Source organism: Miniopterus natalensis, chromosome 21 (assembly GCF_054644295.1).
Source record: "Miniopterus natalensis isolate mMinNat1 chromosome 21, mMinNat1.hap1, whole genome shotgun sequence".
Lineage (NCBI taxonomy): Eukaryota > Metazoa > Chordata > Mammalia > Chiroptera > Miniopteridae > Miniopterus > Miniopterus natalensis.
The window spans coordinates 19419441-19446896 of NC_142101.1; the positions used below are offsets into that span (position 1 = coordinate 19419441).

Here is a 27456-nt window from a genome sequence, read left to right on the forward strand (position 1 = left end):
GCCTCAGGTCAGCCACGCCAGCCCATCAGCAGGTACCCCTGGGCCTCCAGGGGGGAAGCAGGACAGTCAGAGGTCCAGACCCTGACTTATGGGCACCGCTGCCCAGAGGTAGGGCAGTAATTGGGCACAGCGGTCAGGTGTGGCCCCAGAGGCAGGAAAGAACTTGGGGAGATTTCAGTGAGCTGGATCAGGGGAAGCCTGGGGCAGTCCCTTCAGTCTCTGTTCAGCTTCAACACAGCCTCGGCCTCCTCTCTGGTTTGTTCCCACCCCCCACCTCCTTCCAGCTTCCTCCTTTCCTCCCTCCTTCCCAAAGCCTGAAGTTCCTTCAGATCAGCTGCTTGTATGCTTTTCCCTCCCACCCCAAGCCTTCCCTCAGGGCCTGACAGAAACAGGCCCTGGCTCACACAGACACACACACACACTCACACACTACCCTGTGTTTGGCCCTGAGCCCTGGAGTTTGAGCCCCACTCTTGCCCTGAGCTGAGGCCCTTCCCCCCCGGCATCCTAGGCCCCCATCATTTCTCCTGCCTGGGAGCTGTGGGCGTCTGGGCAGATGGGAACCTGGGGGAGTGTGGGGCAGGGGGCTCTCCAAAGCAGGAAGCTCCCACGCTACGGTAGTTAAAATACTCAGCAGTGACTTGGGGCAGCCATCTGGCCCAGATCTCACAGGCACAGCCCTACAGCGACAAATCAAAACACCGAGGAGCTCCCCTCAGGCCCTAGAAACGTCTCCAAGGTGCCCCGACCTTGAGTTTCATCTTCTTTAGGGCTAGATCCAGGCATCGGCATTGCAGAAGCTATCTGAGCTTCGACCTAATGTTCTGGGTGGAAAGTCCAGAGTTCTGGGCCTCCAGTCCTAAGGCCCAGCCCCACCCCAGCAGCTGTGCTTGGTTCTGTGGGAGACCCTGCTGGCAGCTGACCACACCCTCCGATGCCCAGCCGGAGGCAGAGCCCTGATCTGCGTGCCGGCAGAACCTTGGGACCCCAGGGGGGCTCTATTGGGGTGCAGACTCAGAGATCTTAGCTCAGGCATGGGCTTGGCTGGACTTCCTCCGTTACAAAGAAGACAAACTTAGCCCTGGAGGAAACCAGAATTGGTTATAAATAGTGAGGGGGAGAGAGAAGCGCTGTGGATTACGAACACCCCGACCAGTCTTAAAAAAAACTATTTTTGGTTTCCAGTGTTACTGAGGGTTTAATTGCTACCCATATAACCTCGAACACCGGCTCTTCACCTGCTGTTCTCTGCAGGGGCTTCTGATACAGCTCAGGGGCCAAAGGATTGGGGTGGTGTGGGTGACCCTCACAGTCACAAACCCTACAATCATCTGGTTCAACCCCTGCACTTCCAGGCGGAGAAACTGAGGCCCAGGTAGGTAGAGAGACATGTCCAGAGCTGCACAATAATCCAGGGGCCGAGTAGGGACTAAATGTGTCCCCAGGCTCCCAGAGCTGGGCCGTCTTTTCTCTACAGCCGCAGGACACGACCAAAGGTAACGTGAGAGACCAGGCTGCACGTGAGTTTACAGTTCAGACAACAGTTAAGTCAGAACAAAATGACAAAAGACAGCCCAGAAGCCAGAGGGTGGTGTCTGAGTCACCGAGATCCAGGTTCAAATTCCAGTCCTGCCCCTGCCCGGCCGCGTGACCTGGCCGGTGATGGGAGGACTCCACGTGTTGGCTCCGTCCTCAGCGGGAGATAACCACGCTCACCTGTTGTGAGGTTAAGTGAAATCACCTGGGTTGAGCACCCAGCACAGAGCTCAGCGCAAAATAAACAGTCATCTCCCTCACTTTTCTGTGGGTCTTCTATCCCTTCCTCAGGGGTCCCCGCCCTCTAACGGGACAGAAGGGTGAATTTGCCATCATGAGGTTCCCTGGTGGGTAGAAGGTCTCAGAGACGGGTGTGGATGAGGCTGGGTAGAGGGGATGGCGCTGAGGGTGCCTGGCCCAGGTGGTTCTGGACCCAGGGAAGCGGGAGGAGGCCTGTGAGTTGCCTGGGCTTCGGTCCCCAGGGCCCAGCTTCCAATGGTGGCCCGGGGCCCGGGAGGCCGGCCTGCTCCCTGAGAGGTCTGGCTCCCTCACCAGCCAGCATCCGACAGAAACAAATCACCTGCGTCTCACAAGGGGCCTGGGCCTACGGTTGTCACATTGGCACCTTCCAGTGCCCCAAGAGTAGGAGGATCTCAAGCTTAAGGTTATGAGACCTGCCTGACGTCAGGGTGGGGAAGCGGCTGGCTCCCGAGGTTGTCAGAGACGTCCCCCCTTTAAGAGTTGCTCAGCCCCGGTTGGGGCAGGACCTGGAGCAGCACCAGCACCAGGGCAGGAGAGGATGGGGGGCTCCTGCCTACTCTGAAGGTGGCCTGGAGTGGGGCCACCCTCCTTGGTTTCCAGCATCCTCTACCTGAGCCCCCCTTCCAGATGAAGGGCTCCCCGTGTCGTGTGGCTATCCTGGCGGCTCTGTGCCTATGCCCTCCCCCAGCCGTGCCCACGCCCCTCCTGGCAGATCCCTCCCCCGGCAGCTGGGCCCCCTGTCTGCAGGGACCTGGCAGGGAGAAGGTGGGATCCAGCAGACACTGCCCCTGGCCAGTGCCCCAGACGACAGAAGGCACCCCCAGCCCGTGTGGGGACCAGCTTCTGTAAGATGGTCCTGCTGCTTCTCAGAGGAGGAGGGGGAGGCTGGGCTCTCACAGGCCGGGGTTGGGGGGCTGGAGGAGGGTTGGGGGGTTTGAGGGGGTGGGGTCCCGACGTCAGGACAAGCTACTGGTGCTGAGTTTGGGGAGAGAGGCGTTGCACGAGGAGGCTGTGCGCCCGGCTGGGGGGACCTCAGATTCGCTGTGACAGTCAGTGAGCCCCCCGCCTGGGCACTCGCATTGGGGTGGGGCAGCTCAGGAGCCCTTGGGGTGCTCTGGGAGGCGGCGTAGTTACTATAGCAACAGCCAGAGGGCTCCGAGAGGGAAAGGAGCTGAGGAGAGAGGCCAGCAGCTTGGGGAGGGGCCGCCTGGGGCAGGGGGTGGGGCCTCACTGCCTATGTCTGGCTGTGTGACCCCAGGCGGGCACTGTACCTCTCTGTGCCTCCACTGCCCCATCCTCAAGCGGGACCCGCCCCCGCCTCCCCTGGCTCCGGTGAGCATGAAATGGGTATCAGGTGGGCAAGCGGTTTGAAAGGAGGGTGGCGGGTGCAGGACAGTGCCAGTGGCCGGGGCGCAGGAGGTACCTGGTCCACTGTGGCTGCTTTACTCGTGGTGACTCGGCGTGGACAAGAGGGGCCCTGGAGCCTGGGACCTTTGATATCCAAGGCCATAAACAGGCACAGCTGGGGCTTCGAGGCCTGTGCTGGCAGCGGACTCTGGCCAGCGAGACACCTGCGCGTGGGGCTGCGGGACTCTCCGCAGAATAGAGTCCAGAAGGCCCCTCCGGCCTCCTGGGGGAGGGGCCGAGGGGAAGGAAGGCCCAGAACAGGAGACAAGCGGAGCCCAGGTGCCCGGGGACAGGGCTGGAGACTTTAATGTTCTGTTGGGTTGGGGGAGGGCTTGTGCCAACAGACACTGGCCAGGCCAATCTGAATGACGTTAGGATCGCCCTGTAATTCCGAGGGGCCTACACTCTCCTTCCCCCTGATTGTCTGCTGAGGTCCCTGACCATCCACTCAGTGGAGACAGGGAGGTTGCCCCAGATGCTGACGTTGTCCCCTCCAGCACCCTCTCTCCATCACTGGCCAGGAGGCCTTAACCCAGGCCAAGACTGCGGGTTTCATGGCCTGGGGGGAATGAGGGTCTCCTGAGAGCCTTGACACGTGTCAAGGCTGCCCAGGGAGGACCTGAGGCTCGGGGGCCCCAGGGCACCGGCTGTGCCCTCGGGGGACTCTCGTCTTCTCAGTAGCTCTGTGGCTGCCACCTCCACGTCCTCTGGTTCCATCTGGCAGGCCTCTGCCAGGGCCTGGCCTGTCGCTGTGATGAAGCCAGCATCGGCTGCCAAGGTGTCCAAGCCCCCTCGAAGTAGAGCCTTAAGGGGGGAAAGTAGGTTGGTAGGGTTTTCCTGGGGAGCCGCCTCGGGGCCTGCCCTCTCCCCACCCCAGGCCACCCAGGGCCTCCCCTGAATGTGTCCAGTGCTCTGGCCCAGATGGCCTCACCTCCTGTATCAACAGGGCAGTGGCTGGAGCCAGGCATCTGGAAGGGCTCTCGGGGGTCCTGCGGCTGTGGGGGGCTTCCTGGGGCAGAGGCCCTGGCATGGGGCTTCTTCTCGCTTCAGGCATGGGGCGCTCCGCCCTGGAGTACTGTTCCAAAGGCACAAAACAGAGACCCCAGAAGGATGATGGAGCCCATGGGGACCCAGCGGAACCAGAGCTCTTCCGAGGGGACCTCAGCCAAGACCCATGGAAAGGGGCAGTCCCAGGCGTCTGGTCTCCTCTGTGATTGACAGGCCCTTCCACGCCCTTCGCCTGTATGGGGTTCCTCCCAGGCTCTGCCCCTACCTGGCAGGGGGCAGGAGAGGCCTGGGCTCTGGGCACCGCTCTCTGAGTCAGCTGGCTTTCCTGCTTTTCCACACAGGATTGGCTGCGGGGTCCTGTGGGTGGATAGGGGGAGGGCAGGAGGGCTGTGAGTCCTGCTGGTGGCCCTGAGTCAGCAGAGCTCTGCCTGGCCTGTCAGCCACCCTGAGACCCTCGGGCTGGGAAAGGGGTCCTGGAGGGTGGATACATGCCGGGGGCCGACCACTCCAGGCCAGCAGAACACACAGTACCCCCCCACTCTATGTGCCTGTCTCTGTCCTGTGGACTTGGGAGGGGGTCAGGCCAGAGGTTGAGCAGCTCTGGCCAAACTGGTGTGTGTGTGTGTCTGTGTGTGTGTGTGAGTTGTGGAGCAGGGCAAATGCCCGGGTCTCCACTGAGCATCCTCAGGGCCCTGCTGAGACACGCAGCAGTCTAGCACCTGCAGGGAATTGCCAGGTCACCTGCTGAAGGGCCCAGAGCCCAGGTGCCAGTGTGTCCAGGGCTGTCCTTTGGGGATGTGTGTGAATTTCCTGGCACGCCGGCCAAGGGCCCTTTCATGGTGCACACACTGTCCCCCTCCCGCCTCACCCAGTCACTGGATGGCACCCTTCTCTGCCAGCTCTCCCGTTCCGGGCCCAGCTGGTTCCCATCACAACAGGCTGCCGATGGGTTCCCCAGCTGCCAGGGAGGAGCGGCTCCCTGGGACTGGGGGAAGGCTCGGCCTCTAGGACACACAGAAGAGACTGACCCAGGACTCCTCCTCTGGCAGCGGGCGGCTCTGTCTCTCCAGGGGACTCCCGTTCATAGCGGACACTGAAATGACAGCGAGGGCCGTGAACCAGAGTCGGCGGCTGGGTCTCCTGCGGTCCTGCCCTTCTGTGGCCCACACCTGCTTTCCCCTGGGTGCAGCAGCCTCGACTTCGGGCTGGGGCTCCCGCACTCTGCAAACCCCCCCGTCTCTCCCTGGCTCTCCAAGGACAAGCCAAACCCGTTCTGGCTTTGCTCCTCTGCCCGTGGGCTTCTCCTGGCAGAGATGCCTCCTCCCCCCCTCCCGCCCCTGTCCACCAGCCCCATGGCCACTGGTTCTCAGCACCGGCTGCACATGGGCTCGCCTGGCAGCTGTGGGGACTGGTAGTGACCGTGTCCCACCCCAGAGCCCACCATGGGGCCCAGGCTCCGGGATCCTGACAGCTGCCCAGGTGTGTTCCCTTGTTGCTGAGCACCGCTCAGCATTGGTGCCCAGGTCTGCGTGAGGCTGCCCCCTGCTGGCCGCAGGAGCCTCTGCAGCCCAGGCCTGCCTCTCGAATTAAGGTGTCAGATGGACCCCAAAGGGCGCAAAGGCAAGCAAAGGACACCCTGCCCACATTGGGGTGACCCCTCCAAAACCACCTGGAATCCACTAACCATGCCTTCCCAGACCTACCCCAGTATCCCTACATCCGGGGCTGGCAGTTGCCGCCACTACCTGGGAAACACCTGGCTGTTGCTATGGTTGCTGTTGCCGGCGGCAACATTGGCATTGGCATTGTTGGTATTGGCACGAGCAAGGGGATTGGTGCCCGGATCTTGAGGGAAGTCCTCCAAGAAGACGGGCGACTCCAGCTCTTCCATCTCTATCTCGGAAAACTGGAGGGGCCTCTGGTTGGCCATGACGGGGGCCAGGGAGTTGGCCCTATCCAGGAAGTTGTCCATTTGGCCAAACAGGCCTCCAGTTCTCTAGGGGCAAGGAGGAGAGAGGAAGGACTGAGCGCAGGGACTGAGGTGAGGGCTGGGGGTGGAACTAACTTGCTAAGTGATACAGGACATCTCAGGTCCTCTCCTGGGCCACCATTTCTTCATGAAGAATCCAAGGTTTAGCCAGGTGGTCCTTAAGGACCTGCCAGCTCTACGGGGTCAGAGACACTAGACAGAGCTAAGACTCGAGCGCCGGGGTAACCAGGGCAGGTGGGGCATCTGGCAATGGAGGGCTTGTGAGAGATGAGGGCTGACTGGGGTGGGGATGGGGAGGAGAGGGTGAGACTTGGTGGGGATGGGGAGCTGGGGAAGGATGTGTTATATTTGACACCTGGAGGAGGTTGGGTCATCGATTCTGAGTCCCCAGATATGTGGGTGGTGGGTGTCCTCAGCTTTCATGCCCTGCCTCCTGTATGGCCCTCCCTACTGAGATGCGTCCCTGCCCCTGTGCCTAGAATCCACGGGAGGCCGTGCCTTCGCTCACCCGGAATATCCCTTCCTCCATCGCTGCCTCCACCATGGCCCTCTCCAGCTCCTCCTCGGCTGTCAGGTCTCCCGAGATGGTCCGGCGGATCTCAGGCGCCGCCTCCTCCTCAATGGTCCTCAGTCCGGCCTGGGGATGGAGATAGGACTCTGTGACCCCCTCCAGTCTGAGAGGGGAGACCAGGCTGTACCCCACAGCCTCACTCATTTCTAATCCTGCACATTCAGTGTTCGGGGCTCTGAGAGGACACCAGGTGCTGCCTGGCCTCTGGGGTAGTCCAAACCCTCGTGGTGCCCAGGGAGTCTTCTCTTGACCTCATGGACGATTTCATAGCCTCCCAGGCCTCTAGGTTGAGATATCTCTTTACGCAGCACAGTCTTCTAGACGAATGATCTCTTTTGATCGCATGTGCCATGAATGTAAGTTTTTGAGCTGATCAAAGCTCCCATCACCAGCAACGGGACCAATCAAGATTGGTGTCGCTGATAATTTGCAACGAGAGCACAGCATCGCTCCCGTGACATTTCTGTCCGAGATGCAGGTCCTAAATCTATCACGAGGGAACATCATGCTAGCCCAAACAGAGGGATACCCTGCCCTGTGATCTTCAGGAGTGTTCAGGTCACATCAAGGAAAGACCAGAAACTGCTCCAGATGGAAGGGGCTAAGGAGATATGAGGTCTAAGCTCAACGTGTGGCTCTGGACTGGACCCTTCAGCGGTAAAGGGTACTGTTGGGATAACCGGTGAAGCTGGCATGGGCTGGTCCTCTGTCATGGTCACTTCCTGATTTGGGTGGTGACGTGGTGGCGTGAAGCAGAATGATGCAGGAGGATGGGCCTTCATTTGCGGAAAAGAGACCTTAAAGTGTCCTGGGTTGATGGACCATCATTCTGGGAATTAGTCTCAAAGTGTTCAGGGGGGGAAAAAGGTTCTTGTTTAATACATGCAAGTTTCTAAATTGTGAGATTGTTTCAAACTAAAAATTGCAGTCGAAATAAACTTCTGAGCACCCCACCCACGGGCATGTCTATTTTCTGAATTTATAAATGTTGTGCATTATAATTAACACCAAAAAATAGAAATAAAGAACAGATGAGAGAAAACAGAGTTCTAAGTTGCTCTGTAGGCCCAGTGGCTCGTTCTAAGTGCATCCTGGGAGAGCGGCCTTCTTTGAGAACAGTGCTCTCCTCTAACTCCAACCTCTCCTTTGAACAGGTCCCATTTCCTCTGGTCCTGTCATCCAGAGATGGCCGGGCTCCTGGTTCTCTTGAGGTTGGATTGCCTTCGATCGATCGCGTGGACCACCCAGAACTGTCATCACCTTCCCTTCCCTGTCCTGGCTCCCTCCTCCCCACTGTGCCTCCATCATTGACCCTCAAGGACACGGAGACAGATGGAGCAGGATCCTGAGACCTGGCTCGGCAGCCGGTCCCCTGGGGCTCGGGCTGGACTTACCTGGATCTGCACGGCGTCCTTCTTAGGCCGATACCCGTAATATTCCTCCTGGCGCTTCATGAACTTGCGGAAATGCTCCTGGATGAGGAACGTGGCGTAGAACTTGCCCACGGTCACCTCGTCATCTGCAGAGGGGCCAACAAGGGGTGTCCTGAAGGCCGGTGAGAGCCGGGCAGAGCCCCAGGACAGGGCAGAGGAGGCCACCCCTCCTCTTGCTGACCTGGCCAGTGGCAGGTTCCACCCTGAGGCTGCTGCCTGCCCTGGTGGCCGCCATGGGGTCTATCCAAGGAATTTATGGAGGGCCTGGGCCATTCTCAGACTCCCATGGGGCTTCCTGGAGCAGTCCCTCGTCCCCTCTCCTCAGCTGCCTCTGGACTCTGCCTCCCAGAGCGGCACGCACCTCCGATCGGAGGGATGACCTGGTCCAGGAGCTTCATGCTGGTTCTCTTCCAGATCTTCTTGATGATGGCCCTCAGTTCCTCATTGGCCTGCTCAAAGTTACCTGGGGACAAGGGACAGGCAGGGAAGGCCCTAAAGTCACCCAGGCCAAGCCAACGGCGCTTGACGAAGCCACTTGGGGCTCTGCGAACCTCTCACCTTCTGTCTTGATCTTGAGGGCCGTGCGGACCAGGGCGAAGAGGGTGGCGTTGAAGGTGACGGTGCCGTCGCTGTTCAGGGGCATGTTCATGCCCACGAGCCGCTGTGCGGGGACAGGAAGAGGCTCGCTGCTGGGCAGGGACCAGGCCAAGCCTGGCTGGGAATCCTCACCCAGTCTGTGGGCCAGGGGGGGCCAGGGCATGAGGGCTGGGGGGCAGGCTGACCAGAACGCCCTTCACGGGGATGGAAGGATGAGCTGGGGGACATTGTCAAGACTGTAGGTCCTCAGGGAGGGATGTGGGGACCCAGGAGATGACTGCTCAGAAATGACTTACCAGCTTCCCCGCCCCAGGAAACTGTGCCTCTTGCTGTCCCCGGGGCACCCTCCCCGGCAGCTCTGGTTACCTTACATGCCACCCGGTGGGGGCAGAACTTCCCGAAACCCAGTGGGGGCTGGATCCTCCTCAGCAGGGTCACCACGTCCAGGTGTTTGATTCGGCCCCTGCAGGGGGACAGGGGTTGTACACCCGGCAGGCCTGCCCACAGCCTCCCTCCCTGCTCAGGGACCGGCCGAGGTGAAGAGAGCGGGGCAGGGGGACGCTTCCTTATTTTCCAGCCTGGACACCGGGACAGGGTCTGGGATGGTGGGCGCACAGGTGAGGGCAAGGCCAGCACAGAGTCTGCAGACTGGACTCACGTAGCCTCCGGGTCATACTCCGCCCAGATGGCCTTGAACTCGTCCAGGTGGTGAGGGCCCAGGATGGACCAGTCTCGTGTGAGGTAGTCGAAATTGTCCATGATGACAGCCACGAAGAGGTTGATGATCTGTAAGAGGTGACCGAAGTGGAAGGCAGGTGGTACAGGGACGAGGAGAGAGCTGGGAGGGGCCTGCTAAGCGTGGGACCCGCAGTGTCTCGCTACCCGGGCCCTTCTGAACGACCCATGCCCCCTACACAAGCAGCCCGTGTCCTGCCTCTGGGCTCGGACACACAGTGTCACCACCCGGGAGCTCGGTGCCGACCTGAGACACCCGGCCTCTCACCCCCAGGCCCGGGGAGATGTCCCCTCCTATGTGCCCTCGAGGGACTGCTCTCCTATTCTGAGCCTGTCTTTTCTGCATATAGAGCGGGGGGTCCCCTGAACGACCAGAACTAGGTCCATCTAGGCGGAGCCTCCAGTCTCCCGAGCCCCTGAGGTCGAACCCCACGGAGGGACAGCAGCCGGCTGGGAGGCGGGCCCAGCCCGGCCCTGCCGCCCCATGCAGCCAGCTCACCAGGAAGGCGCAGAGCATGTAGAAGCTGATGAAGTAGTAATACGCGAAGTTGGTGCCGCACGAGTACTCCTCGCCTGGCGCGTACTCGGACTCTGGGTCGCACAGCTTGCCGTAGCTGCTGGCCAGCAGCACCTCCTGCCACGCCTCACCCGTCGCACACCTGGAAGGGAGGGGCTCCCGTTAGCCCCTCCTCTCGCGGGCAGGGGCAGGTGAGCCGACTGGGGCTGACCCTCCAAGCCAGGAAGCCAGTGTGAGCTGGGCCTCAGTTTCCCCTCTGAGCTGCAGTCCCCCTGCTCTACCTATGGGGGCAGCAGGAGCAGGGCAGAAAATAAGTGACAGAAAAGGGGATTCTTGGATGACAGGGACAGCAGAGCCTCAGCCTCTGAGCGCAGGGCCCCATGTGGCCTCGAGGGTCGCACCAGGCAGCCAGCCCTGCCTCCCGCGCAAAGGTCCTGCGGTCAGTGGGGGCGGGGCCTCCTGCCTGAAGAGCAGCAGCACGGCCTGCGGGAAGGTCTGGAAGTTGTTGTTCCGGTTTATTTGGGTTCCGTCCACCAGGGCGATTTTCCCGAACATCTGCAAATCACACACACACCCCGTCTCCCACCTGACCCAGTCCCCGGACCTTCCCCGAGCTCCTCCAAGTTCCCTTCCCTTCCAGCCACCTCAGACCTGGAGTCCAATACCTGGGACCGTTTGCGAGCTTGGGTAAGCCCAAGAAAAGCAGGGGGGTGGACAAGCTTCCTAGCAGGACGCTGACTTGGGGACTCTGCATAGGGGAGGGGGAGGGCGCTCAGGGGAGGTGAGCTGAGACCACACGAGCCTCTAAGGGGCTGTAGAGATGCCAGGCAGGAGAAGGAGGGTCCAGCCTCTCCAGGACCCACAGATGCCCCTCTAACTGGGCGGCACCCTGCAGGGCCAGCACCTCTCACCTGCATGCCGATGACCGCGTAGATGAAGAACAGCATCACGATGAGCAGGGCCACGTAGGGGAGGGCCTGGGGGGGGGCAGTGAGTGAGGTCCCCCGCTCTGCGCCTGCCTCCCCCAGGCCTCCCCAGGCCCGGGCAGCTGGGTGTCCCTGGCGGCCCTCCAGGCAGGGGTCGAGGGCAGGCTGGGCGGGCCGGGCACTGCACCTGGAAGGACTTGATGAACGTCCACAGCAGGGTCCGCACTCCCTCCGCCCGGCTCAGCAGCTTGATCAGCCTCATGACCCGGAACAGGCGGAAGAAGGCGCTGGAAATGCGCGCGCTCTCGTCTGGGTCCTGCGGGGCGGCGGCCCCAGAGGTCAGTCTAGGGGCGGCGCCTCCGAGGGGTCGGGGCAGGCAGGGCAGTGGGAGGGGCAGTGTGCGAGGGGAGATGTTCCTGGCAGGGTGAGTGGTCCAGGCCGCGCCCAAGGCTGGCCCTTCCTGGGCTCTGGGCTCTGGAATGTTCAGCTGGGAGGAGGGAGGTGGGCGACTGGGCCTGGGGTGAGGCTGTGGCCAGGCCCCCTGCCTGCCCTCTGGGGCCTCCTGCCTCATCTCACCTTCTCTTGAAGCTGCAACTGAGCCCAGACCCTGGCAGCTCTCCCCCCCCCCCCCAGGTTCTCCCAGTGCAGCATCCCCAGCGCTTACTCCCAGCTCTGTTCCCATGACATGGCCGTGCCCCAGCCAGGCGGCCTCTGCCCTGTGCTCGCCTTAGACACCCCATGACCCTGGAAGGGGACAGTGCCCCTGCTCAACTTCCTGTGTCCTCAAAGGCCTGTGCCAGAGACCTGTCACTGAGGTCCTGTGCCAGCCAGCGTCACAGCCCTCCTTGGATGTCTCCTCGACAAAGAGGGAGCCAGAGAGCCCTCACCCCATTTCCAGGGCCCTGAGAGAGCCGTTAGGTCCATGCATGTTCTACCTACTGCAGAGCCCCACCCCACCCTAACCAGGACCCCGGGGGCGGGGGCGCTGCTCTGGGTAAGGGAGTCCTGAGTGCAGGGTCCACCCCATGCAACCCGTGTCAGGGCCTCAGCATGCAAGCTGCGGGGAGCTCATGCAGCCGGAATTACTACGGTCCCGCAGCCTCCACCCAGGCAATACAGTCCCCCGCTGGAGGCCAGGAAAGTCTGTGGAGAGAAGAGACGAGGGGAGGGGAGGGAGGGGGGAGAGGAGGAGGGACATGGTGGGAGGGAGGTGTCAGAAAGGACCGACATAAGAAGAGTTAAAGAGAGAAAAAGTCAGGGGCCGGGGGTGGTGGGCCTGAGGACAAAGCTGTGGGGGCAGGGAGGCCACAGGCTGGGAGCCAGGGAGCAGGAGGAAGGAAGACCAACAAGGACAGGTCCCCTCTCATCCTAAATCAAGCCCATCCGCAAATGTCAGCTCGACCTTCCAAATAGATTCAGAGGCTGCCGGCTGTCACCGCCTCCCAGCACCATCAACTCCAACGGCAACGGCCTCCTGCCCCCGCCCCCTGGGTCAGCCCTGGGTCCCCTACAGCTTGCTCTCCACACAGCAGCCAGAGCGGCTCCCTTAGAACTAACGTCAGACCCCTTTTCCTCCAGGTATCCACCTACTTCTGTTGCACCCGACCCCTCAGAGTGCCCGGAACATTCTTTGCCTCTGTTTCCTACTCTGTGCTTCTCCTGTGGCAGCCCGGCCTGTGGGTTTGCTCTGCTCCCCAACTCGTCACCACCTCCCCTTCCCTCAGGCTGCACTTTAGACTCAGGCACCACCACCATGAAGCCTTCCCTGACCACCCCACCCAGAGAGGACTGGCCCTTGCACTCCAGCTCTGGCCTTGGTCAGCCTGGCACACCCATTCTGTCCTCCTGGAACCTGAGCTGTCTGTCATTCCCACCTTGTCACCCCCTGGGCTGCCAGGCTGCACACGCACTAGGTCCCCCACAGACATCTGTTCACTGAACAAGTGGCCCCGCCGCCCCAGGGATGGCTCCGCCCCTGACACTCACATCAATCTCGCTGAGGATGACATCGATGATGCTGCCAATGACGATCAGGAAGTCAAACACATTCCAGGGGTCACCAAAATAGCCCTGGGAGGACAGGGATGGGAATTAGGGTGAGCACAGGGAGGGGAGCCCTCGAAGCCAGGCCTCGGGTGGGACGTCGCAGACCTGACAGGGTGCAGCTGGCTGGGCACGTGGTAGTGGACTTGGGAACAAGGGACACAGCAAGGTGCCACCCCCGGCCCTGGGGTCAGCCATGGGAAGCTCAGAAAAGGTGGGAATGTGAGCCAGGCTCCAGGGACGGGCCACCCGACCATCTTGCCAGGCCTATGTCTGAAGGTGGCCGTGGCGAAAGGGGTGAGCAGCTTGGGAGCAGGTGAAGGGCCTTCTGTAGAATGAGGCTGGGGGGCATGGGGAGGCCCCCACCCTCCAGCCCTGCGGCCCCCGCACTCACCCTGGCCTTGAATGCCATGAGCTTGAGGATCATCTCCAGGGTGAAAATGATGGTGAAGGCCACGTTGAGGATGTCGGAGATTTGGTTCATCTGCTCTGACTGGTTGTAGTGCTGGGGGGCACAGGAGGGGGCTGGGAGACGCCGGCTTCCCCGCCGCAGATGGCATTCCCAGAACCTCACCCTCTTCCTCGGGCCCCCACCCACTGCTCTTTTTAATCTCAACACACTTGGAGCCCACTTGGCAATCTCCTGCGTTCTACCCCGTCTAACGGGTCCCCTGTCCCCCCAGGGAGGTGACAGGAGGAGGAGAGGTGCCCAGTCCAAGTCCTGCTGCGTGGGTCCATTTACGCACAGGTTGCAAGGCCGTGGCTCAGTCACATATTTGTGCTGGGTTCACCGAAAGAGAGGTCCCCTGGCAGGGCTCTGCGACAGGACACAAGACTAGGAGAGAAGACCCCTGGGCTCCAGAGCTGGCATCACCACCAGCCAGCGGTGGGACCCTGAGCTCACCAAGCCCCCTGTATGTGCCGAGGCCTCTCAGGGCTGGGGGGGCAGCTCAGAGCAGCAGCCTTAGCTCTCCTGACCCAGACTCTGCCCTCCCTTACGTCTATGGCCTTATAAACTTTCCCAGAATCCCTCACTTTTTTTTAGAAAGTGGATGGCTTCCTGCTTCTTCCACACACCCCCCCCAGGTTGTTCAGGGGGTCTGGAGACTTCCCCACCCCACCCTGTCCTGGCAGGATGACCCGATTCTGCCACCTGGCTGAGACCCAAACTCGAGCCGTTGCTCATGACCCACTACGACCTGGACCTGCTGGCTCGGCGACTCCCCTTCGGCTTCCTCACCTGGTGTCACTGGGTCAGTCTTGGCCTCCAGGGCCGGGAGCCTCCCTTTGGGGTTCTACTACACAAAGCTTAAGGGACCAGGTGCTTAATTAAGGCTTGATAACGCTGTTGATTGTGACACTGTCTATCATGTGCGCTTAGCTCCCAAGAGACATCTGCTCTGTGAATATTAAATCCATCCTGGGGACCGGAGCCAAAATCCCAGCCACTCGACCTCTCGGGTTTGCAGAAGAAAAACCGGGAGAGCACTTTCTACTCAGCGCCCCCGCCTCCGGCCCCCCGCCTTGCTCCTGTCTGCAGAATTGACGGTGACTTGAATGCCCAAATTCCCTCGAAATTCCCTCCTTAACCAGCTGATAGGAGCTTGGCAACAAGGCCTGGGGCCAGCTCACTTCTCTATCCTGCACGGCGTCTCCCCACACGACAGGTGGGGGCCGACCAGGTGGGGGAACCCGGTGGGCCCCTGCCCACCCCGCCCTGGCCCACCGGCCCTTACCTGCATGCCCAGGCAGATGGTGTTGAGCATGATGAGGGCAAACATCAGATACTCAAAGTAGGAGGAGGTGACCACGTACCACACCTGGTACTGGTAGGGGTTCTTGGGGATGTAGCACTTCAGTGGGCGGGCCTTCAGGGCGTACTGCACACACTGGCGCTGAGAGGCGACGTGGGGGGCCGTGAGCACGGGGGGGGGGCCAGCCTCCGGCTCCACGCCCGCGCCCGTGAGCGGCAGGGAGCCCCGAGGCCGGCCAGCCGGGAGCCTATGGCCAAGGGACCCCGCTGGGTGCAGGGGAAGCGTCCCACGGGCCAGTGGGCTCCCCCGTCAGTTGCTAATGTGGCTCGTGTCCAGCCCGGGGCTCTGAAGGCCCTCCTTCCCCCGGGCATCTGGGGTCACCCCAGCCCCAGGACCCTTCACGGGCGGGAGGCCCGTCGGGCGGCCCCGCACCTGGTTCTTGTCCAGCTCGCAGTTCTTGTACTCGGTCTCGCCCTGCTCCTGGAAGGTGACAATGACAAAGCCCACGAAGATGTTCATCATAAAGAAGGCGATGAGAATGATGTAGACGATGAAGAAGATGGCCATCTCCACCCGGTGGTTGTACACGGGGCCCCTGTCCTCCTCGTAAGCGTCGATGGCCTTGTACAGGAGCCTGGGTGGGCGGGGGAGATGGGGCGGGCTGGGGAGACGAGGCCGGGAGCTAGGCCAGGACGGTGACCTACAGGGGAGCTTGTGCACAGTCGAGTGGTGGGACAGACGTCAGATCGAGCCAGGGAAGGCTGGGACAGATCCCAGGACAGAGCGCCCCCTCGGTCCTAATCCACCAGAGAGCCCTCCGCTGCTGGGAACGGGGGACGTTTGCTCAGAGCCCCTGGTCAGGCTCTCTTTGGAATGAGGGGTCAACACACCCTCAGAGCCGGTGGGCCTGGCTGAGCACTGTCCGTGGGCCTGGGGGCTGCAGAGGAGCTGCTGGACCCCTGGCCCTGCCCCAGCTGCACCGTGGTGGCCCCAGGCCTAGTCCACACTCACTGTGGCCACCCCTCGAAGGTGGAGACTGTGAAGAGGGACATCATGGCTGACAGCACGTTGTCAAAGTGGAATTCGTTGTGTGTCCACTCGCGGCGATGCAGCTCTATCTGTGTGGGGTCCCCGTCCTTATACACGTAGTAATAGCCCCTAGGCGGGGACGGGGGACAGTCACTGCACTGGGCGTGGCTGGGCTGCCCACCCCCCCCCCGTGTCCTCTGGGCCCTGGGCAGTGTGTGCAGGACGAATGAAGGTCCAGGTGGGACCTGAGGGGACACTGCTGGGCTCTCCCTCCCACAGTGACCCAAGGAAAGGAGCTCTATGAGCACCTCTCCTGGGACGAGGGGCTCTGTTCCCAGGTCCCCAGGCACCAAGGGCCACACGCGTCCCCTCGCGGTGGCCCTCCTGCCGGGCGCCCCCAGCCGGCAGAGCGGGGCACACCTGCACTCCTTCTCGGTCATCTTGGACAAGTCGTTGCAGCTGAAGAACTTGCCCTGCGTCCAGGAGAAGGAAGGAGGGAGGGGGAGAGATGTGTTGTCACGGAAACAGGGATGGAATGGGGGTGGGTGGGAGCAGGGAGGCCCAGGGTCTGGAAGGAGGAGCCGGGGTGTTGGGAATGTGCTCAGGTGTCAGTCTCTATGTCCTGAAATCAGCTCGGTGGGAGGGACACCCTGGCAGGGCCGGTCCCTGGAGAGGACTGGACGCCGTGTTCTCCCAGGAAGCGAGAGCAGAATGGGGCGGCTCCCCGACGCGCGAAGATGGGCTCCTGCCCTCAGAAGCTCCTGGGCACGGGGGGCGCAGAAGCCCAGGTGGCTGAGGAGGGGGAGCTGATGTGCTGGGCGGGTCGTTGTTTAGAAAGGCCTGGGAGAGGGGCAGTGATGAGGGCGGGAGGGGTGCCTGCAGGCCCAGCAGGTGTGGGAGGCGCCTTTCTCCTCAAGCAGAAGCCGGGAAAGCCCGGAAGACAGCAGGCACACTGGGTGCCTTGAGGACACCTGTTTCCCCAGTTTGGGGCCCCCTTTGCTCCGAAGCGGAAACGGGCCGCTCCCGCCTTGCCCCGAGGGCGGGCACCCTAGCTGGCGGAGCTCACCTTGAAGAGCTGGACCCCGACGCAGGCAAAAATGAACTGCAGGAGGGTGGTGACCAGGACGATGTTGCCGATGGTGCGGATGGCCACGAACACGCACTGTACCACGTGCTGGGGAGGGAGCGCCGATGGGGGCCAGGCTGCAGCACCCCACCCTCGCTACTCCAGCCCAGGAGACCCCAGGACTGGCAGCCTCCCTGCCCCCCAGCTGGCTGCAGGCAGAGGCTGGGGGAGCGTGACTGCCCAGCCTCAGCCTCAACCTCCATGGGCAAAGGCCATGGGATGTATCCAGATGCTGGGCTGAGGATTTTGGAGTTGGCCCTGTAGCCCTCCCCACCCCTGGGTGCCGCCCAGGTCCTCTCACCTTCAGCCCCTTGGCTCTGTTGATGGCTCGCAGGGGTCGGAGCACCCTCAGCACCCTGAGGATCTTCACCACAGAGATGGAGCTGGACCTGGGGAGGCAGCCAAGGGCAGGGCTGAGGGCAGTGACACCCCAAGGACCTGGTCCGTCGCCATGGCTGTGAGACACCCTTCCCTGTGGCTTGGTGCTCTGGGGCCCCAGCCAGCCCTGCCCCTGCTCACTGGAGTCCCATGGAGATGAGGGACACGGCCACCACCAGCAGGTCCAGGATGTTGAAGTAGTTGCGGCAGAAGGAGCCCTTGTGCAGGAAAGCGCCGTAAGTGGTCATCTGTGGAGAGATGGCAGGATCCTGGGTGGGGACTGGCTGCAGACGGGCCTCCAGGGGGGGCAAAAAGCTGCCTGCTGCAAGGTCTCTGTATTTCCCCCCAGGCTGTGAGCTGAAACCACATCTGGTCTCCTGGGTTCTGCCTCTTTCCCTGCCTCTCTCCACCTTGCCCTTCCCTCGCCCCTGCCATCCAGCCCCTGAGTGAGTTAGAGCCACCTCAGGTGCGGTTCCCTGTCTCAGAGATGCCCCACAGCCAAGCTGAAGTGGTCCCATGGCCTTCACCCACCTTGAGGACAATCTCCACAGTGAAGACAGAGGTGAATGCAATGTCAAAATACCCGAGGATCTGGGGACAGGGCAGGGAAGAAGTCAATGAGAGGAAGGGCAAAGCAATGATTTCATTATAACCACCATCACCATGACCACCACCATCACCACCATCACCATCACCACCATCACCACCAACACCATCACCATCACCTCCATCATCACCATCACCATCACAATCACCACCATCATCACCATCACCACCATCATCACCATCACCTCCATCATCACCATCACCACCATCACCACCATCATCACCATCACCTCCATCATCACCATCACCACCATCACCACCATCATCACCATCACCTCCATCATCACCATCACCACCATCATCACCATCACCACCATCATCACCATCACCTCCATCATCACCATCACCTCCATCATCACCATCACCTCCATCATCACCATCACCACCATCATCACCATCACCATCACCACCATCACCACCACCATCACCACCATCACTATCATCACCATCACCGTCACCGCCATCATCACCATCACCATCATCAAGCCCAAGCAATAAAAGCCTGTCTGTGCCTCATGCGGTGACAACACTGTTCAGAAGGAGGGGACTGGGCATCTTGGCCCTCCAGGGACTTAAACTCTAAGAAACTCTGCCAGCCACATAGAGGATGCAGCTGAAGTCAGCGCCAGAGGGAGGCGTGCGGTGGCCGAGGTCTGGAGCGGAGAGGGGCGCTGAGCCTGGCGCCATCACCTGATTCCTCATGGACTCGGCCCGGATGGGGTCCTCGGCGGCCAGCGCGGCGCTGCTGAGCATGATGAACAGCAGGATGAAGTTGGTGAACCAGGTGGCGTTGACGATGCGATGACATAGGACGCGAATCCTGTGCGGACGGGAGGGTCAGGAGAGCTGTGAGTTGCTGGACACTCGGGCCTCACCAGCCACCTCTGTCCCGCAGGGGACAGTGGATCACTCCCTCCTGGTCAGCGGAGACTAGCCTGCATCTGGATGGCCCTCTGGCTGGACACAGGCCCGGCTGTCACTCTGTCCCTGCAGCCTCAGTCCCATCTCCCGGCCAAGCCCCTCCCACCACCCTCCCCTCCCTAATGCTCCACCACTGCCCACGATTTCCCCACCAGAAAGGAGCCAGCAGGCCCGGTGCCTCTCAGGTGCCAGTACCTCCCCCAGAGGTTAGCAGGCTAGGCAGGGCACCAGATCTTAAGCTAAAGGAACAAGTGTCTCATGGTGCAACTGCGGGCTCAGAGAATCAGGAGAAGGGGGTCTTTTAGAGCAGGGAAGTGGCCCCCCAAGCCCCCGTGGGTGGCCGCCCGCAGCAGCTGCGGGGCCACGCACTTATTGGTGGGGCTGAAGATGAAGAAAGAGCTGGCTTCGGGGATGGGCACCGCCTTCTCCTTCAGCTGCAGCTCGGCCAGCGGCCGCGGGCGGGGGCTCGCGGGGATCTCGGGCTCATCTTCTTCATCGTCGCCTGCGGGGGCAGAGAGAGAGGCCCAGGGCAGTGCCCCTGCATCTTCTGTCTCCAATGCTCACAAGCTCGGGGGTGCAGGGAGTCCCCACAGGGGACACAAGGCAGGGGACTCGCGAGAGGCTGTCCCTGGGGAGGATTCTCACCTGGGAAGTCAGCGGAGGGGTAGGGGTCCTTCACCTCATTGACGTTGGACTCGAATTCGTCGATTTTTAGCTGTCGGAAGAAAGACAGGACAGTGACAGTGAGAACGAGACCCGTAGTTTCCACTTACGGGATGTCCGCTGGAGGGAGGGCCCGGTGTAGGCTTCTGCTCACTAATCTTCCCTACAGCCTGGGGTCAGGGGACACTATGACATCCCTACTTTACAGATGAGAAGCCAAGCCAGTCAGACAAACTGCCCCAGCTTCTGTGGGGTGAAGCCAGGACTTGGGCCCGTCCAGGCCTGTGTGCTGCGCCCCACCCCACCCCACCCCTGCTTACATCTCCAGGACAGAACTGAGCCCCCCCCCCCCCGGACGCCCCTGCCCTTCTGGGGCTTGTCCCCTGACCCTTGGAGCTCTGCTTCCCTCGGCCCCCAGCCAGGTGGGGGTAGAGCGGTGGGAAGCCAGTCTGGGCCTCTCGGTGAAGCAGGGGCCTAGTGGGGAGGGGCCGCCTTGGCTGGGGTGGGAAGCTGGGACTCTGAGGAAGTCTGGTTGCCAGATTGGGCACCTGTATTTCTCAAGACAAAGGTTCTCCTGCCGGAGCTATAGCCACTAACTGCCCCCGTTGGAGTGGAGGGAGGTGCCCTCATGTGGCTGAGAGCCTCTGTACCTCCCACCCCACCGCAGCACCCTGCCCACCAGCACCCCCAGGCTCAGGGTGAACTAGTAGATTTTTAGAGTCTGGCTCCCCTGGCCCCCACCACCACCCGCCTCTGGAAACTCCCGGTGCTGGGCTCACCTTGGCGGTGGTGGGAATCCCCTCGCCTTTGGGCTTCTGGTCCAGCTTCTTGGCCACCACTGCCTTCTCCTCCTCGGGCCTGTCTGGGAGCCCCCTGGGTTGGAAAACCAATGATGCCCAAAGTGGAGGCCGAGCTAGGAAGTTCTCAAGGAGCTGCTCGGCCTAGAGATGCCTCCGGGGACCCCAAACCAAGGGCTTAGGGGGGCTCTGTGGGGATAGAGCAGCATCCCCACCAGATGGGACGGGCCCTGGGACGGGCTGTGGGCCTGGGTGAGTTCTCTGAGATGAAGCATGATTCCCAGCATGGGCTCCAGTGCGGCTCACGGTTTGGTCCACGATGGGGCTCGAGTCTTTGGAAAGTCTTAGGAGACGTCTGGCCTCCCCTGCTGGCCTCTCCCTGTTTCCCTCCCCCTCTCGCCTCCACCAGAAATGGGCATTGGAGGAAGCAGGCCTTTGTCTAGAATGACTCAGGGTGGTTGGTTCTCCAACCAGCAGCTTTGGCACCGCCCCGGAGTGTGTTGGAAATGCCTCGAGCCCACCCGGGCTTCCTGAATCGGAAGCTGCATTTGGACAAGGTCCCCGGGCGATTCATTCACAGTGAGAACTTCAACCCACTTCACAGGTGAGCAGCCCGAGGTTCAGCAGAGGGAAGTGACATCCACCACTCGCAATGGCTGCTGGGAGAATCCCTAGAAGCCTCCCCAGGGCACCTGGCCCAGCCTGCCTGGCTCACCTTCCAAGGCCTGTCTCTCATCCTGTCCCCAGGGACACCACACGGGACTGCAGCTCCCCCTGGACGTGCTGGCACAGAAGCCTGCCCTCCGGGCAGCTGTCCCAGCCGTGTGGCCTCTGAGTATCGGGCTCCGGGGAGCCACCTGCCTGGAGCTGGGGAGCTGGGACGCCACCACCACCGAGCACCCACTCACTTAGACATCTTCCTGCGCTTTCTCTCCTCGGCCTTGGCCTTCTGGGCGGAAGTCAGGCTCTCCGCCTCAGCCAGGTTGTCCACGGCGATGGCCAGGAAGACATTGAGCAGAATATCTGGGGGCGGCCAGCTAAGGAGCCCGGGGTTGTGGGTGGAAGGGTGGAGTCGGCCCTGTCTGCATGTTGACCAGACTTAACCCTGCTTCCTGGTGGGGCCCTTGGAGACCTTCTTGCTAGAATTATCCCATGGGAGGGCTTAGGGACAGGGACCAGTATCCTTGGGGAGCTGCATGCAGAGGGTGCCCATGACGGGGGCCTGAATCCACGGTGACCCTGGGCACCATCCATTTCCCACCCAGGACTGAGCTCAGCCCCCACACTGGGCTGTGTGGGGAGCCCGGAGGCCCTTCAGGGGAGAATCGTGCCTGGCACACCTGAGCTCAAGGGACAGGGGTTCCCTCCCTCCCCTTACTCATAATATCAAATTCCTGGGGACTGTGTCCCTCTCTGCCCCTCCCACCTCTCCCTCCCATCCTTGCCTGGCCCAAGCTCACACTGCCCAGTGCCCTGGTCCCACCCCACCTGCCTCCCGCCTCTCAGCCAGGCTGTCCCAGTGTCTTCACAGCTCCTCCACCAAGCCCTGTCCTTCCTCCCACCTGCTCCAGGCTCGCCAGCCTCCTGGGGTGAAGTCCCTCACCCCTAACCTGTCACCTGGCGGATGGAAGGAACCACCCCATAGCTACACCTGCCCTTGCTTGTTGCTGCCCTCCGGCCACCAGGGGGCACCCTTAGCCCCGTTTGAAGCCCGTCTCCCAGCCCCGCCCTAAGCTCCTCCCGGCCCCCCGCACCCCCACCCGCCCAAGCTCCGGAGGGGATACAGTTGCCGCAGACGAAGAGAATGATGAAGTAGATGCACACGAGCATGCCGGGGTAGGAGGGCCCGCCGTAGGCCAGGATGCCGTTGTACATCACCGAGTTCCAGTCCTCGCCCGTCAGGACCTGGGGACAGGGCGGGATGACGGGGCGCCAAGGGACGGAAAGTCTTCCTTGGGGACTGCCGTGCTCCCTGGGTGGCTTCCAGGGCTCGCCGGCTGAGCCGTGCCTCCAGCCAGCCCATCCCACACCGTTCATTCATAAACCACCATCTTACTGTGGGCTGGCACTCTGCCGGGTACCAGTGACAGGCGCACCGGGCGAGCTGGGCACAGATCCCAGCTCGGGAGCGTGGAGGAGACAGATAAGCAACTGTCACACCAGAGAGGAGCCCAGGGGCTGAGGGAGCCGGCAGGTGGGACCTCGGACTCAAACCTGCAGATCCAAGAAGGCTCCCTGGAGGAGGGGACGCCCACCCTGACGCTGAGGAAGCGGGCAGCCCACCTGGAAGACACTGATGAGGGCCTGCGGGAAGTTGTCGAAGTTGCTGCGCCGCACCTCGGTGTCCTCGAAGTCGTACCGGCCCCCGAAGAGCTGCATGCCCAGCAGGGCAAAGATGACAATGAAGAGGAACAGCAGCAGCAGCAGCGAGGCAATGGAGCGGATGGAGTTGAGCAGGGACGCCACCAGGTTGCTCAGCGACGTCCAGTACCTGCAGGAGGCGCCGAGGTGGAGCCCGCAGCCCCCTCTCACAGGCGCTCGGGGGCCTGGGTGGGCCGGGGGACCCCGGGGAAGGGCTTCCTGGAGGGGGAGGCCCCTGGATTCCTAGCATGGCGCCCAGCTCAGGTGGGCGCTCCGTCGACCTCGGAAATCCATGGAGTCTCCCGTCCCCACACCACCCTCCACGGCTCCCTCTCAGTCTGTTCTTCATGCCCGGCCCCTTTCCCTCCTCTCCTCTTCCTTCCCTTCCTCCCTCTTCCAGACTCGCCTTTTTCTCTTTCCTCCCTCTGTTCCTGCCCTAAAACCACGGTAAGAGGAAAGAGGGGAGGAATGAGGTCCAAAGAGGGACGTAACTCCTCTGGCAGAGATGGGGGTGGTTTCACGGGAACTTGCGGGACCGAGGCCTGGGGCCGCGCGAGGGGCGTGCGCCCAGCCCCGCTCACTTGGTGATCTTGAAGAGCCTCAGGAGGCGGATGCAGCGCAGCACCGAGATGCCCAGGGGGCTCATGGCGCCCGACTCCACCAGCAGGATCTCCAGAATGCCGCTGCACACCACGAAGCAGTCGAAGCGGTTGAAGATGGACATGAAGTACTGGCGCAGGCCCAGCCCGTACATCTTCATCAGCATCTCGATGGTGAAGAGGGACAGCAGCACCCGGTTGGCAACGTCTGGGGGTCACAGCTCGAGCTCAGCGTCTCTCCTTCCCTTCCCCGCCTCTGAGCTTTGCCTGGCGCAGCCTCCCTCGAGGACTCCCTCCCATGTTTCCAAGTCATCATCCGTCTCCTACCCTCGAAACGGGTGGGTGCATGGATGGAAGGATGGATAGAAAACAACGCCAATATCTACCGACTTCTGTAAAACCCAAGGTGCCACCGGCCGGCTTTGGCAGTCAGCGACATCTGGCTTCCTCCTGGCCCCTCTCACCTTGCAGGTGAGTCAACCACAGCGGCTGGTTGTGGTGCTCAGAGGCAATGGACAAGGTGTTGAGGGCCACGATCAGGATCACTAGCCAGTAGAAGACTCTGGACTTGACCACGTCGTGGCACTTCCAGCGGAAGATGCGGTTCCACTGCCTCCAGTGTCGGCTGGGGGAGACGGAGCAGGATGAAGGCAAGGAAGCGCTTTGCCTGAGCCCCACCTTCCTGCATTATTTCCAGGTAGACCCGGCCGCACTGGGCCTGGCTACCCCTCTGCCTCCAGCCACTTGAGCTGTGGAGCCCGGCTTGTCTGCAGCCTCAGCTGTTCCTAGTTAAGCCTCCCTCTCTCAAAGGCGTATAACAATAACGCCAACCTCAGAGAGAACCGGAGATAACACACAGTGCCTGGCACAGAGTGGGGCTCCGTTTGTCTCAGTTTTAGCGAGGCCAACACTGGCATGCTCTGCTATGCCCATTATAAAAGCAATTCTTTATAAATGAATGGTATCTGGTGTTGGGGGAGGGTTGGGGATAGGGCACTTGGACCGTCTGTGCTGGCTTCTTGGAGAGCAATTTGGCAGCATTTACCAAGGTTTAAAATCTATACACCCTTTGGCCCAGCAAGTCCTTTTCAGGGAATCTGCCAGCAGAAATAAATGTTTATGCTTCTGCCAACCTGCACCCTGGGGCACTGTTTGTATACGGTCCCAAACTGGAAAGCTTGATGGAATCTATGTATCTAAATACCCTCACCACGAGATACTTCTAAGTGTTACTAAGTATCCCCACCATGAGATACTTTTAAATGTTACTAAGTATCCGCACTGTGGGTTATTCTTAAGTCTTACTAAGTATCCCCACCATGAGATACTTTTAAATGTTACTAAGTATCCGCACTGTGGGTTATTTCAAAGTATTACTAAGTATCTATGCTGTGGAATATTTTACCACAAAAGAAGGTATGTGAGCTGTCAAACCATGAAAAAACCAGGAGGAACTTCGAATGCACATCACTAAGCGAAAGAAGCTAGTCTGAAAACTATGTGACTTTCTGGAAAAGGCAAAACTGTGGAGATAGTAAAAAGATCAGTGGTTCCTAGCAGTTGGGGGTTGGGAAGGATGACTAAGCAGAGCACAGGGGATTTTTAAGGTGGTGAAAATATTCTGTGTGGTACTATAATGGTATATACAAGTCACTATACATTTGTCCAAACCCATATAGAATGTACAACATCAAGGGTGAGCCCTAATGTCAACTGTGGACTCTGGGTGACGATGACTTGTTAATGCAGGTTCATCAGTTGTAACACATGTAGCATCGTGGTGAGTCCTAACACATGCTGATAATGGGGATGCTGAGCATGTGGAGTGGGGGGGGAAACAAGGGGTACATGAGAGATCTCTGTACCGTCTGCTCAATTTTGCCATAAAACCTAAAACTGCTCTAAAAAAAATGAAGTCTTAACAAAAAAAGAGATATGTGTATGAAGTTGCCCTCAATAGATAACTTTAAGTTAAAAATGTAAGTTACTGGGTAAGGTATAAATGACACTCATTTGTTCATCAAATACCTGGCAGCACCTCCTGTGAGTCGGGCACGGCTCTGGGCTCTGGGCTCTGATGTGACAGTAGTTATGTCAATAACCCGCCGGTAAAAAGGCGAAACAAACCCCAGAAAACCCGCTGTGTGTGTGTGAGAGAGAGATGAAAACATGGAAAAGGCTTCAGAGGGATGCTAATCTGTTGCCATGGCTACCTCTGCGCAGGGCAGGGGAGACCTTCGTCTTTTCTTTGATGTGCTGCTCTATTGTTTGATCTTTCAAAAATCTCAGTGATGTCTGAGTTAGTAAATGAAAGCAGCCAACCAAACAAACAAGCCCTCCCTGTGAGACAAATGCCAGGGGGCCTGCCTCCTTCCAGCGAAGCTCACCTGCTGCTCTGTGGGGTGCACACCTGCCCCTGCCCTGCGGGGGTTCCAGGACTCACTGCCCAGCCGCCGCTCTGGGCAGAAGAAGCAGCCAGATGTGCTGGTGCCCTGGGCAGTGATCTATAAACAGGCCACCTGCTGGGTGCCCTCCGACCCTGAGGGACTGGGGGACATGGCTCTGGAGCCACCCCAGAGGGAGGTAACTGGGTTCTAACGCGCCAGTCGCAGGGAGCTCGGGGCTGGGAGGATCCCGGGAGATGGGTGGACACTCACACAAACTGGATAATTTTGTTCAAACCCTCGATCTCATACAGGCTCTCAGTGTCGGAGCCTCCTTCGTCCAAAGACAGCTTTCCTGGGGACAAGAGAGACACAGTAGGCCAGCTTCCTGGGCCCCTCTGGGCTAGATACACCTGGAGAAGGGCCCACGGACTGGACACACCTGGGACAGCAGGCCCTGCGTGGGCCTGGGTCCCTCTGATTTCCTGAGACCAGAGCCCCAGGAGCCCTAGAGGGAAGGGGGTGATGGTGCCTCGTACCCAGGGAGAGCCTGGGGCACACCCAATGCCACCGTCTTCAGCTGTGAGGCTTTAGGCCAGCGATGCCCTCTAAGGGCCTTGGTTTCCTTATCTGCAAAGTGGCAACACTTCCCCCGCTCCCGGGCCCCCCCAGGCTTGTGGGGGTCAGTGAGGTGGTGCTCAGCTCGGGGAGGGCCTGCCGACCACGGCCTTGGGCCCCGAACCTTCTCGAAAGTCCTCCACGTCCATGACCTCGCCCTGCGTGATCCAGCTCATGTAGCCGCGCAGGTCCTCGTCGAGCTGCTGCTTCTCCCGGAGCTTCTGGAAGGTGCCCCGGGACTTGGCCTTCTCCCGCTCCTTGGTGAACTCCCTGCAGTGGGGCAGGGGAGGCGGGAGGGAGGAGAGGGGAGGGGGGGCGGGAAGGACTGAGCTCCTCAAGGACACACAGAGCACAGTCTGCGGCTGGGTTCGCCCCCTCCTCCTGGCCCGGGTGTCGCCTAGGGTGCAGGTGCCCTCCTGGTGGCCGAGGGGCAGCCCCCACGCCCCCTCCCCTCCCCCCTCCAGGAGCACCTGGGACCACTTCTCATCTCTTCTCATGTCTTCTCATCCCACCTCCATTTCTCCTACTCGCTTTGGGGTTCCCTGGGACACGGGGGGTTAACGTCTTGACTGTCCATTGCCCTAACTGATCAGGCACAGATCCTGCTCCGCCCTACCTTAGAGAGTTAGTTCTGCTCACAGACCTAAGGCCTGGGGGAAAGTGTCCCGGGCCTGGTAAGAACCAGGTGACAGGAAAGGACCCGAGGGACAGAGGGCAGCAAGGATGGGAGGAGGCTTGAAGGGAAGGGAGGAACATTAAAAAATGGAGGGGCTCGTGCCCAACATATTCTATCTCTTCCTTGCTAACCAGGGAGCACGCTCTTGGCTAAAGGGGACCCAGGGATGAGCGGAGGTGCTAATTCGAGTCTCCCTGTCCTGTTCCTGCTCCCCCCTCTTCCTCCCGCCCCCCACTTCCCTCCCCTCCCAGCTGCCTTCGCAGGACCTCACCCGCTCAGGACTCCCAGCACCAGGTTGAGAATGAAGAAGGACCCCAGCAGAATGAGAGTGACAAAGTAGATCCAGGGCCACTCGTTCCCGATGGCATCGTTGACCTGGGAAGACAAAGGTGTGAGTCTCATCTTCCGACCTGAGGGCTCGGGTCCCCTCCCCAAGTTGTCCACCTCAGCAACCCTGGGGGACAAGGTGGGGATCTGTTCTCTGATGAAAACCTAGATCCTGGAGATAAGGGACCTCCCA

At 60.8% G+C, this 27456-nt stretch overlaps 1 protein-coding gene across 1 annotated transcript in view; it reads right to left on the reverse strand.

Annotated features, from left to right (window-relative positions):
- Positions 1–3483: 3483 nt before the first annotated feature.
- Positions 3484–27456, reverse strand: part of CACNA1S (calcium voltage-gated channel subunit alpha1 S) — a 30649-nt gene continuing 6676 nt past the window's right edge. The window contains exons 7-44 of the mRNA XM_087828882.1: positions 27208–27311; positions 26385–26530; positions 25916–25997; positions 23723–23883; positions 23241–23466; positions 22582–22789; positions 22083–22203; positions 21207–21321; positions 20281–20374; positions 19484–19553; positions 19208–19340; positions 18608–18737; positions 17843–17902; positions 17453–17559; positions 17235–17322; positions 16874–16981; positions 16228–16280; positions 15790–15936; positions 15211–15412; positions 14761–14919; positions 13419–13529; positions 12968–13051; positions 12068–12124; positions 11169–11297; positions 10967–11032; positions 10519–10610; positions 10038–10197; positions 9462–9589; positions 9170–9266; positions 8765–8867; positions 8568–8669; positions 8168–8292; positions 6711–6839; positions 5958–6208; positions 5241–5305; positions 4478–4569; positions 4136–4279; positions 3484–4008 (exon numbers count right to left, since the gene is read on the reverse strand). Of these exons, the coding sequence (XP_087685008.1) occupies positions 3757–4008; positions 4136–4279; positions 4478–4569; positions 5241–5305; positions 5958–6208; positions 6711–6839; positions 8168–8292; positions 8568–8669; positions 8765–8867; positions 9170–9266; positions 9462–9589; positions 10038–10197; positions 10519–10610; positions 10967–11032; positions 11169–11297; positions 12068–12124; positions 12968–13051; positions 13419–13529; positions 14761–14919; positions 15211–15412; positions 15790–15936; positions 16228–16280; positions 16874–16981; positions 17235–17322; positions 17453–17559; positions 17843–17902; positions 18608–18737; positions 19208–19340; positions 19484–19553; positions 20281–20374; positions 21207–21321; positions 22083–22203; positions 22582–22789; positions 23241–23466; positions 23723–23883; positions 25916–25997; positions 26385–26530; positions 27208–27311 (4701 nt within the window). The 3' untranslated portion in view covers positions 3484–3756. The remainder of the gene's footprint in view (positions 4009–4135; positions 4280–4477; positions 4570–5240; positions 5306–5957; positions 6209–6710; positions 6840–8167; positions 8293–8567; positions 8670–8764; positions 8868–9169; positions 9267–9461; positions 9590–10037; positions 10198–10518; positions 10611–10966; positions 11033–11168; positions 11298–12067; positions 12125–12967; positions 13052–13418; positions 13530–14760; positions 14920–15210; positions 15413–15789; positions 15937–16227; positions 16281–16873; positions 16982–17234; positions 17323–17452; positions 17560–17842; positions 17903–18607; positions 18738–19207; positions 19341–19483; positions 19554–20280; positions 20375–21206; positions 21322–22082; positions 22204–22581; positions 22790–23240; positions 23467–23722; positions 23884–25915; positions 25998–26384; positions 26531–27207; positions 27312–27456) is intronic.